The 15,319-nt window shown below is 31.4% G+C and overlaps 1 protein-coding gene across 1 annotated transcript in view; it reads left to right on the forward strand.

Moving 5' to 3' along the window:
- LOC136975553 (methionine synthase reductase-like) overlaps nucleotides 1-15,319 on the forward strand; it is a 44,081-nt gene that overhangs the window by 5,365 nt on the left and 23,397 nt on the right. Inside the window, exons 2-3 of the mRNA XM_067270625.1 lie at nucleotides 2,408-2,559; nucleotides 15,150-15,300. Of these exons, the coding sequence (XP_067126726.1) occupies nucleotides 2,410-2,559; nucleotides 15,150-15,300 (301 nt within the window). The 5' untranslated portion in view covers nucleotides 2,408-2,409. The remainder of the gene's footprint in view (nucleotides 1-2,407; nucleotides 2,560-15,149; nucleotides 15,301-15,319) is intronic.

Consider the following 15,319-nt stretch of genomic DNA (forward strand, 5'->3'; position numbering starts at 1 on the left):
GGATTAATAGTTAAAAAATTAACTCAAAATAGTAATTTTACTAATGATTTGTCTATTTTAACTGACATCATCAGGTAAAATACATAAAGAACGGAACAAATTTTACCCGAAGATGTCAGAAATAGAAGAAAACATCGGTTAAATTACTATTTTAAGTTAATTTGTGTTGATTTTGGGTGCTGGTCATCATTTACATGAGTTTTTCTAGTTTTTGGAGTACAGTAAAAGATATATCATTTTAAAATTATTAAACAAGTAAAATCAATGAAACAATATTTCAAAAATAAATAAATAAAAATTTTCAAAGTTGATTATTTTTTGTTTATATTATATTTTACAGACAATTTAATTAATTACTAAAATATTATTAAAAATGTTACGCATATAGATTATTAGTGCTAATATGAATATGTATTATTAGGTTTTTGAAAAAATGACAATAATGAAAAATAAATCTTTATTTTTGTTCTGTTTAAAGCATTATTTTTAGCAACATTTATATTTATTACATTTTTTTAAAATGAAATTTTTAATTAAGCATTCTGTCTGATCAAACAATGTAGCATTTTGCTGAAGTGAATTGTGTTCGTGCCTTATACAACTTTAATTTACTCGACAACCGATGACCCGTCAGCTGTCAAAAATGTTCTTGTTCGCTAAGTAATACTTGCTGGTGTAATTTAAGGTGGGAATGTTTTTCATCTCAACATTCTCTAATACGTTGTCTTTTTTCAACCTGAGAAAGGAATAAAGTTATAATTTTGTATTGAAGTTGGCTATAGTTCACATTTGCTTTATTTTTTAATTGTATTATATTAAAAAGTATTTATCTGATTTTAAATTATGTTTTAATGAATTTGGTACAAATTTTGTTCTTTAGAAATTAAAGTGTTCTTTAAAGTGTTCTTTAGAGTGTTCTTTAAAAATTAAAATCCTCATAATGAACTGCTTTTATTTTATCACGACAAAAGATCTAATATGAGTTTTGACCGATATTTACAACAATTAAATATTCTAATCATGAGATAGAAATTCTCGTATACTTTGATCTGTAGAGCTTGTATATTTGTTTCCATTTTTTTCTTTTTGCATCATTCATAATGTGTATTCATTTATTAGAAATAGTTTCCTAGCAAGATTTGTTATAATGTCATCATGCCGTTTAGTGAACTTTTACATTTACATTACAACTCCTTCCATAATTGATCACAATTTTATTTTATTTTTTTACTAGTTTATGGTTGTTTATTATCTTAATTAGCTTTTTATCTTCTTACCATTAAATAAAAAAACATCTCATAATTTATGTATTTGCTTCTCTCGTTTCATATTAGTTCCTTTTATATTGATGAATGACTTATTCAACAGTTTTATTTTATTTTTATTTAGAATCATTGGTTGATAGGTAAATAGATGTTTTGTAGCACTTTAATGACTGGATTATGTTGGAATAAGGGACAAATTCTGACAATGAGAAATAATGGATAAGCGTGTGTCTTTTTATGAGATTGAGTTTACAAGAGAGTTTCAGAAATGCTCAGAAATTGGATAATGTTGTATACAAGCTTCAGTTTATTGTGTAATGTAATAACAATAAAGAATAAAGCAAATCACAGGAGGAACCCATTGTTCCTAGCAAGATTTTACTTTATTTTTTGTTTCTCTTCTTTGCTTTTTGCATTGAAGCAACTATACTGTAGTCTTAGTGCAATGAGATGGCCCTTCCAGTTCTCCTTTAACATTTATGCAGGTGCTAGATTACTTGAAAGATATCATATTTTAAGGTATAGCTGGAGTTTCTGCTTATATTTTAAATGTATTTATTATTCACTGTTAGGAAGATAGAGAAGGATAGTATAAGCAGAAACAAACTTGTTTTAAAGAACATGATTTTAGTGAATCAATGATTTATTAGTTGATCTGAGTTATGTTTATTTTGTTGAGATAAAATCTTGTAGATGTTTTTATACTGTATAACTCATTTTTCAGCCGTTAAATTGAAAAAAGATCAAACAAAATGAATTTAAACTCAAGTACTTTCATTGATTTTTCAAGTAATTTTCAAAAATAAAAAATAATTTAAGTGTTTTTATTAACTAATTTAACATCAGAAAAATGGGCTATATAATATTTAAATAATAGTATGTGATATGTTTGTAATGACTTGCTGCATTTCATTGGTTTGATCACAGTTTTATATATAACTATATAAGCTTTGATTTTTATACAAATTAATTTTGACGAAATAGAGTAGGCATAAAATTATGATAATAAAATTTCACTATTACAAGTCATAAGTGTCATTTTGAATATATTATTGATATAATTAATGATTTTATATATTTAATATAAGATATAAAGTTTAAATTTAGAAATTTTGAGTAATATATATTATTTATTTTTACAGAAATGCCAGGTAAAGAAGACTCGGAATGTTTTCTTTTGATTTATGGTAGTGAAACGGGAAATGCTAAAGCCATTGCCGAACAAATTAATGATAACGCAAAAAAGTACCAACTTGTGGCCAAATTACATTGCTTTAGTGAAACCGATAAAAAAGTAATTTTCTTACATTTAAACGAAATGTTTTCTAAAATGGCATCTTTTTGTTCTTTATCAAATTTATTTCTTATCTCTTGATAAATATCAAGAAATAAGAGAGATATAGTTTTTTAGTAAAATCTATGATAATTTTTACTGCTAGTTTATAAATTCCGTATCATTAAGAAATACTTTATACATTTTAAAATTAATATATAATTACGGTGGCCAAACTGTGACTCATGATCGTCATGTGAAGTAATGTATTACATAGTATAGTATAAGCAGGGATCATAAGTTAACTCGAACTGGGATAACTTGAAATTGCATTTACTCGAAGTCATTTTCTTTCTCCCGTTGTCTAGCATAGGGATTTACATGTTAAATCAAACTGGTTAAGTCAAAGGGTTAACTCAAATGGGGTTTTGATATAGCATTTTCGTAAACTTTCTGGAATTTTAATTTAAATAAAATAATGTTCATGTATCGAATAAACTAATCAGAAACTTTCTATAAAGTGCAGGAACCATGTATGACTAAAACTAAACAGTGTCAAGCAGTGGCGTAGCGTGGGTGTCAGCCGCCCGGGGCCGAGAAAAATTTTGCCGCCCCCTTATTTAGGTATTTTTACAAGATATTATTATTTATTGTGAAATTTTGCCGCCCCCTAGAAGTGCCACCCGGGGCGGGCGGTCCCTGCCGCCTCCACTACGCTATGCCACTGGTGTCAAGTGAAGGTAAGCAGGGAGGTGGCTTCCAGACAGCATGTGTTAGAGCAGCAGTTTCCAACCTTTTTTGGACCAGGGATCACTTTGATTTCATTGTTGCTAGCAGGGACTACAAGGTTTAAGAAAAATAAACTGTGTCAATCTAAAAATAAACTTTAATCAAAACTTAACATAAGTAATTGTTAAACTCAAGAGTAACATGCTTTAACAGTACTATTATAATAGAAAACATATCATTTTTAGTAAAAATTAAATTCAATTTGTATCAATGTGGGAATAATAACTCAAAATTAATAAAAGTTTTAAATCTTTCGCGGACCATATTTTAGCTCTTGCAGACCACTGGTTGGGAACCACTGTATTAGAGGGATTCCAATATGGAGCATGTGTCCCTTTTTCACCTGGGCAGACTTTTTCTTAATTTCCATAGGACCTCCAAATTCCATTATTAACAAACAACAGAAAATTCAATGTTCCCAGCCTATTCTACAAGTATAAAAACTAATGAACTATATTTGTCATGTGCAACTTCATCATACGTTGACCAAAACTTGGCCTTGAAAACAAGTATGCTTGGCAGTTATAGTATCTATACTGTAACTGCCATTCAGAACCGGTTTTTTTTTTTTTCTGAACGGTGTTTTTGTTTTATTTGATTGCTGGTGGATTTCTCTGGCTAGCTGATGTAATAAATAAATGGATGTTTGAAAAATTAATTTTAAAAAATGATTATAGTCTGATTCTAAGTAAAAATTTTAACCTTTGTAGCAAAAATTTAAAAATATAAGAATTATAAAGAGTAATACGTTTGTGATAAAAAAAGAAAAAAAGGTCAATCCTAGGTGTAAAATATCACAATTTAAAAAATTCTAAGTAAATACTTAGGAGTGAACTGATCAATCATTCAGGAAAGCATTTCTTAGTAGCTTATTTAACTATTTGGTTAAGCATTTTTGAGTTTCTGGACTAAGAAATTTACATTGATACAATAATTCTATGTAATAAGACCCATATTATGACACCAATAAAACAATGCACAAAATCTTGATTTTTAGCTGACCCTACATAAAACTTTTTAACACAAAGTGCAAATTTTTTCTCAACCAATTTGAGTTAACCAAATTCCACTGTACTTATACAGTTTATTTTTATAAACTTCATACTACTTACACATATATAATATTTTTGTAAGTTTTCTGACTATTGTATAGCATAGTATATGCAGGGATTGTAAGTGTAACTTGCAACTCACCCTAAGCTTTCAGTTGCCTGTTCAAGGTTACATTCATAAAGTCAAAAGAGTTAAATTATTGTTTACCTAGTCAGTCATAAAGTACTAGTAAAGTAAAGTAACAATGATATTTACTATATAACAATGATAATCATAAATTTTAACTATATACAAGTGTAATATAAATAAATAATGTGGCTTTCATAAGTATTCCATTAGAGGATGCAGCTCTCATGTGTTTCTGATAGGCAGTGTACAAATCCTATCGTGACAAGGTTTGGCTACTCCTGATATATAATAAGTATTTCGATTTTTGGCTGTTAATTCTATAGATTATAGACATGTAGAAATTATTTATAAGCTCTGGACAAATTTAAAAAAAAAATAAATGTAAAGGTTTTACTGGAAGAATAAATCACTTGAACATATTTGGATCATTTGTGATAAAAAGTATAAGTAGGTATTATCATTTAAAACACTGAGAGAAATGCTATAAATAAAATTGTCTTTTATTGTTTAATTATTAAAGCACAAATTTTATATAACTATTTCTCTAAAATATTGTAAATAAATTGATTACTTTAAGAGTTATGATGTTTATAAATTATGGATTATCATATATCAGACATGGGCAAATGCGGCTCTTTTTGAGGTACGTGTGGCTCTTGCTAAAAGTGTTAATTTCTGTTTTTTTATTATTATTTTTACAATTTTATTTTTATAATTTTGTGAAAATATGTTTATTAAAAAAATTCAATATTTGTTTTATATTATATTTATATTATATAATAAAATCGCACGCCCGATCATACTATCCGCCACATACGCAGTACAGAACTGCGGCTCCCATGCATTTTGCAAAACCTACATTTCGGCTCTCACTGAACTCTTGCTTGCCCATCCCTGTCATATATGTTTGGAAAACTAATATGTAATTTGACCAAAAAAATACACTTACGTAAAGCCAGATAACCGGAGTGGTTAGTATTCGGGTCGCAAACGTTTTCGTATATATATTCGAATTTATTACTACTAAGCCTGAAGAAGAGCCTAGAAGAGGCTACGAAAACGTTTGCGACCCGAATACTAACCACTCCGGTTATCTGGCTTTACGTAAGTGTATTTTTTTGGTTGAATCACCGGTGTGTAAGGAAGATTGAGTACTAATATGTAATTTGGATTTAGCTTTATACATACATACATATATATAATATAGAATTGGAGTATTTAGGTAACTTAAGCAAAAAATTAAAGTATATGAAAATTATTTATTGTGGCATTGTCTCAATGCTGGGCAGCAATTTTTAATCATATTTTAAATTTATTTAATTTAAAATATATTCTCTCCACCGCAAATTAGTAGTGGCTTGCCCCTGTACATCATACTTTACCTTTAACAATAAATTTGTGCCAGTCATCTACCTAACAACTTTCAGGGTAAAATTTTTGAATTGAAATGATGTGACTTACAGTTTACATTGAAAGTTTGTATATAGTTAATCAAGGCCGCCTGTTCCTAAGGTTTCCATATCTGGTCTCATCTTTCATCTATTTAACTTTATTCTTGAGATTAAGAAAAGACAGACAGACTGACAGACAATAGTAGGAGTTTATAGGTCTACAATTTTTTCAAATTGCAGCCCAACTACTGTTAGTCATTCTACTAAATCAAGTTTCCTCAATTTAACTAGACTGTTTCTTAAACAAATTTTGGTACTATATAGCTTTTTTTCTAAACTCTTTCAGCTCAACACTAAGAGGATTTTTTTCCAGGTCCATCATGGGTTTGGGTGGTGAAGCATGGGACCAACATATTTGGGACAGACCATCCATGAATTTCTGGGATGTTTCTCGTTTGAATTTGAACCCACGTCTCCCAAACTGGCAGGTTGATACTTTACTACCTCAGCCATCCAACCAGCAAGAGATTATATATCTTAAAAGCAGTTAATTATAACACAAAAATTGAAATTTTAATGTTGTAAAGCAGTGGATCCCAAACTTTTTTGATTCTAGGCACCCTTGCTAAATGCAGATTTTCCCAACGCCATGTCAAATTCTAACAAGTACATTAAATTCTAACATTCTAATTTATTACATGCTTCTTGTAGTTATAAGTTTAAGAATTCTTTAATGAATGGTTTTCTTTTTATACTTTTTTACAGTTATTGTAAAATGGTATCAAGCTCTAAAAACAGATAAGAAAAAAATCATTCAGTATAGATTTAAAGTATTTACACAACAGAAAACTTGAGCTTGACTATACTGACACAATAAACATTAAAAAATTTAGATAATAATATTAAAAAACAGCATAAAGAATTTTTTTCAGATAACATTTTTTCTACAATATTAAAAAATATATATAAATCTGTAAAATATATTCACTGAAGATGACGAAAAATTTTGAATTTGAATGGCTGTGTGATATGATATCATACCTTCAATTGAATTAATAGATATTGTATACCAGGGATGAGCAACTCGCGGCCCGCAGTAATATTTTTTGCAGCCCGCGTGGCATAAAGTATGAATAAAAATATCAATTTCCCAGCTTAATGAGATATTCGACAAAAATTCAAACGTTATTTTCTACAACTTATATTTGTGAAAAGTTTTTTCGCAATGAATTTAGTAAAAATTAAAACAAGAAACCGGCTAACAGACACATTGAAACTAATTTAAAACTAGTAGTGACTGATATTTAACCAAATATTTCCGATATATTACGTTTAGATCGGTGCCAGAAGCTATATTAAGTATACCTATGCTAATTTATAATTATATATGAATTAAGAATTGTGATTTACCGACAGTTCCCCCCTCTTTTCTCTTGTGTGCGATCCCGCATCAGTTCAAAAGTTTTGAAATGCGGCCCTTACGTAGAAAAAGGTTGCTTATTCCTGTTGTATACTATATAATCAAAGTATGTGTAAAGCATACTTAATATTTTTTATTTTTCTTTTATTCTTTTGATATTCATTACTGTTGTTGTGCATTATTGATTTCATTTTAATATCGTTTCATACTTCTATTTTCAAAAATACGAACATTTTCTCAAAATTTTTGTAGCTAAAATACACAAATGTTGATTTTTAAGAGAGTTATTGCTGATTTGCAATTTTGTAATTGAACTTTTTTCTGTTTATATGGATAAAATTAGAAATTGCATTATCATCAAAAATATTTTTAGATCAAAGACACGTTTGTATTCAGATGACATTAGCATATTACTTTATGAAATCTATATTTTTTTAATCTTAATCATTGTTTATTTTATAAGTATTTATATGAATTAATATTTGGAAATTTCAAAGAAATTGCACAAGTTAAAAATAGCATTGATTTATATTTTTTAATTAATTATGATGGGGAATATTTTAGAGAAATAAAATTATAATAAAATGTTGGTTTCAAAGATTAGATTTTTAATATATTTTAAAATTTTATATAATAATGTTTATTATGCATATTACTTGCTGAAAATTATAATACAACTAATCTACTATAATAGTCATAATAATGTTACTTAGCATAATATTATACACTATGATTGTAAAGATACTCTTCAGTGAGCCATACACATGTGATTAGGCCAGTGATTCTCAACCACTATGCCGCAAGATTTTTGAAATGTGCCACCACTGTGAATACCCATAGTAAACAAAAAACTAACACCTAAATGCAAATTTCAGCATATAATGAACAAATTAATTGTTCATTATATGCTAAAATTTGCATTTAGGTGTTAGTTTTTTCTTTTGTATACAGTTCCAGTTTGTGTGTCAGTTTTTTATGTATGAATATCCATACATAAGCAACATCAGACCAGTAGTTCAATCAGTTCTACCTTCCTGGAGCACTTTTGGAAATAGTAACCGGTGTTACCAGTAACTGCCAGTAGTTACCAAAGCATTTAGAAAATGCGATCTAAATAATCAACCATGTTTAAAAATCACTGTTATGATGTCCTGCGGTACTTACTGAAGTAACCGTGTGTGCTGCCAAATTTTTAAATTATTAAAAGTGTACCGTGACAAAAAAGGTTGAGAATCACTGGATTAGGCTGAGTGGTGATATCATAACTTACTTTAACTCTTTTGATGTGTGGTCTGCCTTGACATTATTATTTTGTTCCTGGAAGCATCATCCATTTCCCGCCCACTGCAGAGTGACTTTATAATCATGCTGTATAATATTATATTATCTTTATTTATAAAAGTATAATTCAGGCACAGAGATGCTACTTTTTATAACTCACTTTCTAATGTAGCAATAATTTACCTGGCTTGATGACTGAAGCAGGTGTGGATCTGGCATCAAATTGGAGCAGTCAGAAAAATAGCAAGATTTTTTTGAAATGGCCTGTCCCAGATACATCAAGCTCTGTCCCTCACCATCTGGTTATTTTGCTGTCTGCCTGGTTGAACCCATGATGGGCCTGGAATAAAAGGCCCTCTTAGTGCTCACAGGGAAGAAAGAGTTCAAAAAATGTAGCAATAATTTTTTAATGACTGTTTTGCAGATTAATGCATAATGAAAATAGGAAAGTCATGTACAACGTAACATTTCCTTTTATTGAATTATAGAAATTGAAGTTTTACTCTATTAAAATTTGTTTTGATTTAGTGACTAATTAAATAAAGAAACAGAACTGAATTATTTATAATAATAATAATAATAAACTTTCCCATAGTTACCACTTGATCATGGTGGTAGAGCCCAGTAATCTTACTGATCCCTACGGCAATCAGGCTGGAGCACAAGCTCCTGGTAGGGGCACTTATGCTAGTAAGGTCTATGGGAAGAAATAAAGTTAAGAGTGACCACACCCATATTCTGTGGAGTTATTTACCATGGTAGCAACCAGGTCTAAGTGTGTTACTGGCTCAGATGTCACCTGGGTTAACAAGGTTTGCATTCGTGGGTTAGGCAGAGGCTCACATTCAAAAAATAGGCCACAGTCTCCTTTGGCTACCGATGGCAAAAGCAGTACTGGCCCAAGCATGGCTAATGCAATGCTCTCAACAGATGTGAGGAACCAACCTAGCCCTGGTGTTTCTGTGGCAATGTATCCACAGAAAGTATTGGAAAACAACACACAAAATGTACTGCAAAAACATATGCACTGAAAAAATCAGCAAGTACACAGAACTCGCCTGGGAAATAAGGCATCTCTGGAGGATGGATAGGGTGCTTATTGTACCTGTCATCCTCTCCTCTACACGTGTCATACCACACACACTGCACAAAAGCCTGGGAACATTACAATTGAATAGAAACACATACATTACACTACAGAAGGCCACTATATTGAATACATGTCATATTGTTAGGAAATTCCTGAATACAGACACACACACTAACACAGTTATTTAATTTTTGTCTTGTTTTGGTTACTACGGCCTTGACTCTTGTCCAGCATAGTACACAGCCACCATTGTCAACTGAGTATAACTCTGCACACTTAGAACCTATAACCGGTGTGATATAAAAAAATAAAAATTAAATTAATTAGTATAACTCACTAAACCCAACATAAAATAATAATAATATCACTATTAAAATAAAGTGAAATTTATTACAGTATACTGCAGTTTTAATTTTATTAAATAATTTATTTAATATAAAAAATTAGATGAAATAATTTGAAAGTGAAAGTCTAGTTGTTTGTTGATTTTTAATATTTGTAATCATTTTTAAAAAAAAGCTGATAATATAATATCAGTAATTTGATTATTTTTAAAATTAAAAATATGACTTATATCATTGAAAATAAATTTGGTATTGATAAATTCTATAATAGTTGATAAAACGATAATGGAAAATACAATATAATGATTTAAGATTAGATTATGATGAATAATTATTGATTAAGAAGACAATACAATAATTGCAAAATAAATTTTTTAAATATTAGATTCGTCATTTAGGATAATTAAATAAATAAAATTAGATGTTAGTTAAAAATTACTTTAAAATACTTAAGCAATGTAAGGATATTGGCAAAAAAAAAATAACTTTTTACTTTTTACTTTTATAATGGAATTTTTAAAATTTCATTATAAAATATGCATGTTCAGTTTCTGAATAAATAATTATGGATTAATTGTAATTATTATAATTATGTGGGGCCGGGATTTCACCCCCCCTTATTGGCAAAGTGGTTGTCGAGCTAAAGTCGTTAAATCGATGATTTATTCCGTAAATAAGATCGAGGTGGCCGAGGAACGGGTGCACGAGACAATTTAATTGTCACATTCCCGACCTAATTGACAGATCCCCGATCGTACATCATGAGAACGACTGAGGGATCGTCCGCCGGGTAATTGTGGGTCATTGTTTTACACCGGGTTCAAAGCGGAATTTGTCCGGCTCTCCATCGGAGGGGGCGGTGGTCGGGGCTGAATGGTCCCAGCTGCACCTTCTCCGAGTCAGAAAAACACATTTAGAGTGTAATTTACGGGACCGTCGTTCGGGAAGGGCTTGACCCGACTCGGACGGGGAGCGGCCCGGGTGGGGGAGTTTGGGGATCTTCAGCAACTCCGTGGCCCGAATCGCGTCCCTGGCAACAGACGGAGACCAATAAGGTAGGAGTTAGACCCTCGATCGAACCAACCAGAACCCCGAAATTTTGGGGAAAGAGTTGATATAAAAACCCGGCGACCCCAGAGGAGAGGAGTTGTTGGCAGTAGAATTGAAGTTTGAAAACGTCGATCCTTGCACTTGGACAGTGGATACTTCGAAGTTTAGACAAAGAGAAACCCTTAACGGACTCTGAGGAAGGACCGAGGAGAGGAGAGATCCGACAGCCTCCGGACGCAGGAACAAGAAAGGGACTTAACTTCCCGAAGATGTTCTCGGCATTCCGTGCCTCCAATGCCCGATTCGACGGAAACCACCGCTGGAAAGACAGACGGACATCTGTGTGCACCGGGTTTGTCGAGGATACCATACGGCAACTGGACGATTTTTTGGCCCAATCTGAATCTGTAAGCATGATGCCTCCATATAAATAAACGTGTTCATTTTGGATTTACGGTCTCTGTGTGAGTCTCTCTGCGTCTGTTAAACCACTACCCCCATACGGTAAAGGCCCTTTCGCGACATTCTGACTGGCAGTGAGGGTAGCGAGTCGGGTCAACTTAGCCCTTTCAACAAGGGCCAAATCCTTACAATTATTTATGACTTGATATTATGATTAGGCTGCAATTTGAAAAAATTGTAGACCTATAAATTCTCACTGTCGTCCGTCTGTCTTTCCATAATCTCGAGAATGTAGTCAGATACGTGAAAGACGAGATCAGATAAAGAAATCCTATGGACACAAAGCCCTGATTAATAGTGATGTAACGAATAGTATATTCGGCCGTCAACCGAATACCGGATATTCGGCTAGGAGCGTTGCCGAATGGCCGAATATTCGGCCAAACTATTCGGCTTGATTAACGCACGTACGAAAATTGGCGCAGCAAACCGCATTATGGCAAAGATCGCGCACCATGCTCTCTATTGGCCCGCTGTCACTACGATTTTTTCTTCCATTAGGTCTAAATTATTTAAATTAATTAATTAAATTATAATTATTAAACTTAATATGAGATGGAGCCTAACGTCTACCTCTAGTGCCAAATTGGTTTATAATTTATGTAATAGCCATAAATAGCCCGATATGATTCGGCAGTTGTTGGTATTTAGATGTAAGTTATAACTTATAAGTTATTTTATTTGCAATCGATCATTTTAACTCTTTAATTAAACACTAAAATTTTGTTTTTACTACGTATTTGTAGACTGAATAGTACCCTAAGGATATACTTTAGTGGTGACATAATATGGTCTAGTTTCTCCCCAGTTGTGGAACAGTTCAAATATATTATTGGGGAGTTTCTATTTGTGAAGTTTTGTGATATTTTGTTGCTATTGTTTTTGTCAATATTTTTAAAATTAACATGATTTCAAATGTTATCTTTTGTATATAATGAAAAATGCTCATTCTTTGCTTTATATATAAAATAAATTATATATTAGTTACTCATCTTCTAGAAATAGATAAATAATTCTTTCATTAAATACGATAAGTTTCAATAAAACGTTTCGTAACTCATTTTAAAATATCGTATAAATATTAAAATATACGCGAATACGAATATAACATAATTAACTAAACAATAACATTAATGCCCGATACATTCTAACCTACACGCCATCAATGCCATAAGATATCGGGCTAGATAAAGGCTATAATATTATTTAACTACGAAATAATTTAATACTAGAGTTAGATGCTATTTCTTATTAACTTTAATAAAAATATAGTTTAATGTTCAGCATTAATAAAAGTTACAAAAATGATTAATTTATTGTGTTTTTGTTATTTCTTACTCCTGTTTTTAGGTATTCGGTATTCGGCCGAATAGTGATTTAAATATTCGGTATTCAGCCAAATAGTGAAAAATAGGCCGAATAGGCCAATACTGGGTAGTAACCGAATATTCGTTACATCACTACTGATTAACTATATACACGAACTTCTGGTGCAAACGAGAAGTCACATTATTTCACTTTAAAAGTTTTCCTCTGAAACATGTTAGTTAGATGACCGAAACAACTCCATTGCTAACAGAAAAGTATGATGTACAGGGGCAAGCCACTACTAATTTGAGGTGGAGAGCATATATTTTAAATAAAAAAAATTAAAAATATGATTAAAAATTGCTGCCTGGCATTGTTATGATGTCACAACAAATAATTGCTCATTACAAATAATAATCTAGAATTAGTAAAATTAATTTTCCAAATTTAGAAAGGAAACATATACACTCAAACCTGTTTTTGTGCAGTCTATTTTTGTGTGATTTGTTTTGTGTGATTTTTTGTGCACGATATATGAATTTCAATCAAATTGGTATACTGCACAAAAATAATTGCACAAAAAACATTGCATGTATAAAAAATCGCACAAAAAAAAACTGCACAAAAACAGGTTTGAGTGTACAAAATTTAAATTAAAAGAACATACCTATATATAAATAAAATTTAAAATTAACTAATGAATGTAGAAATATAAAAATTTGTATAATAATTGCTTTCAGATAGATAGGGCTCTGAATCCCTATGATTGATGCAGTGATGCAGTGAGTTATATTTATAAATTTTACTCTCTCTGTGTGCCATATTAGAAATCCAGATGTCAGCAAGCACCTAGCACAGGTTAATAAGTGGTTAGTTAAGGCACAAAGGTGTATCCTGGGGGAAGTTACAACCAGAGTGGTTCCCTGTTGCCTTCTCTGGTGCACGATGTTACGCAAGGAAAAATGCCTTCTGGGAGGTCTTGTCAAGGAAACTGGCCCCTATTCCAGTGTTACAAACGTGGAGAAAACCCGGAAAACTCCACTTGGCCAGCCCGTCCGAGCACGGACGGGCTGGCCAAGTGCATATTAATTTTCCAAATGTAAAAATATAAAAAATATAAAATAAAACAAATTGTATTAATAAAAACCATAAAAAACCAAATATCAGCAGAAGAAAGGGGAATAGAGCTAACATGTTTGCCCATAGTGTTACCACCCGTCCAGTTTTCACCCGGACAGTGAGTCAATTCCCAGACTGTCCGGGTGAACTATTAATTTTGTCCGGGAATTTCGTAGCAATTGTGAAATTACGATGAAACAAAGTTCTTGCAAATATTGTTATAAATTTACACCATTTGAACAACGAAAGACCTCACACTCACTGAAACTCATCTGCCATTCCGCCATGTTACTCTGTTTATGCTGATGTGTGACGCGCAACCTGCCTTTCGACTTTTTTTTTTTCTTTTGCTTGTATGTTACTCCTACGCAAGTCCCTAGTCCCTAACTGTAACTGATCTAGAACCAGCATGCACGTTATTCTTTGCATTGTAAAATGATATTGCGCATGTGTTAGGAACTTCTGTTCGAACAAACCTCACCTGCCGTCCGGGTCAGCGATTTTGTAAAGGTGGCAACATCATTTGCCCATGTTGTTCAACCTCATAGCTGTTGAAATAACTGGAGATTGCCGTACATGTATGAAGAGGCGAGAGGATATAGAAGACATAAGAAAGAGAGAGGGAGAAGGAGAGGATATTGAGTTTACAGTTCATAGAATGACTCATGCTAGAGGAAGGAATCTACATTGTGAAAGTTAACTCTATTAACATTAGCTCTATTTTACTTTTTTCTGCTGGTATTTAATTTTTTGTACTTTTTATCAAGTTTTCACAGTTATGAGTGATTGTGTTTTAATCATTAATTATATGCAGTGATCTTTTTCTAAAAACTTACGGCTGGTACATACATAGTGACTGAACATATAGAATTCTTTTTACTGAGCCACTGCCAGTATTACATACCAGTTATTGATACCTGTTATCTGCCATCTGCCATCTGCTTGTATGGCATACTGGTGTATTCCAGCTGAAAAGTAGCCCTGATTATATGTTTATTCATCATCATCATATGTACAATATATAATGTTTGTATTATATCTTGTAGTGCCATGAATTATATAAATATGTGCTACTACAAAATATAATTAATTTTATATTATATTGCATTAAATAAATAATTTAGTTAATTTTTTATAGCTTATTATTTAAAATTACTAATATTTGTGTTTCACAGTTTAGCATTAAAGAATCAAATTGTGTTGTAATAATTGTATCAACGACTGGTGACGGTGAACCACCTCAAACAGTAATTACATTTTGGCGTAGAATTATTAAAAGAACGTTACCACCAGATCACTTAAAAGGAGTATATTATACTTTGCTTGGTAAGTTAAGATTTTATGT

This window comes from Centruroides vittatus, unplaced genomic scaffold (assembly GCF_030686945.1).
Source record: "Centruroides vittatus isolate TY-2023 unplaced genomic scaffold, ASM3068694v2 contig_375, whole genome shotgun sequence".
NCBI lineage: Eukaryota > Metazoa > Arthropoda > Arachnida > Scorpiones > Buthidae > Centruroides > Centruroides vittatus.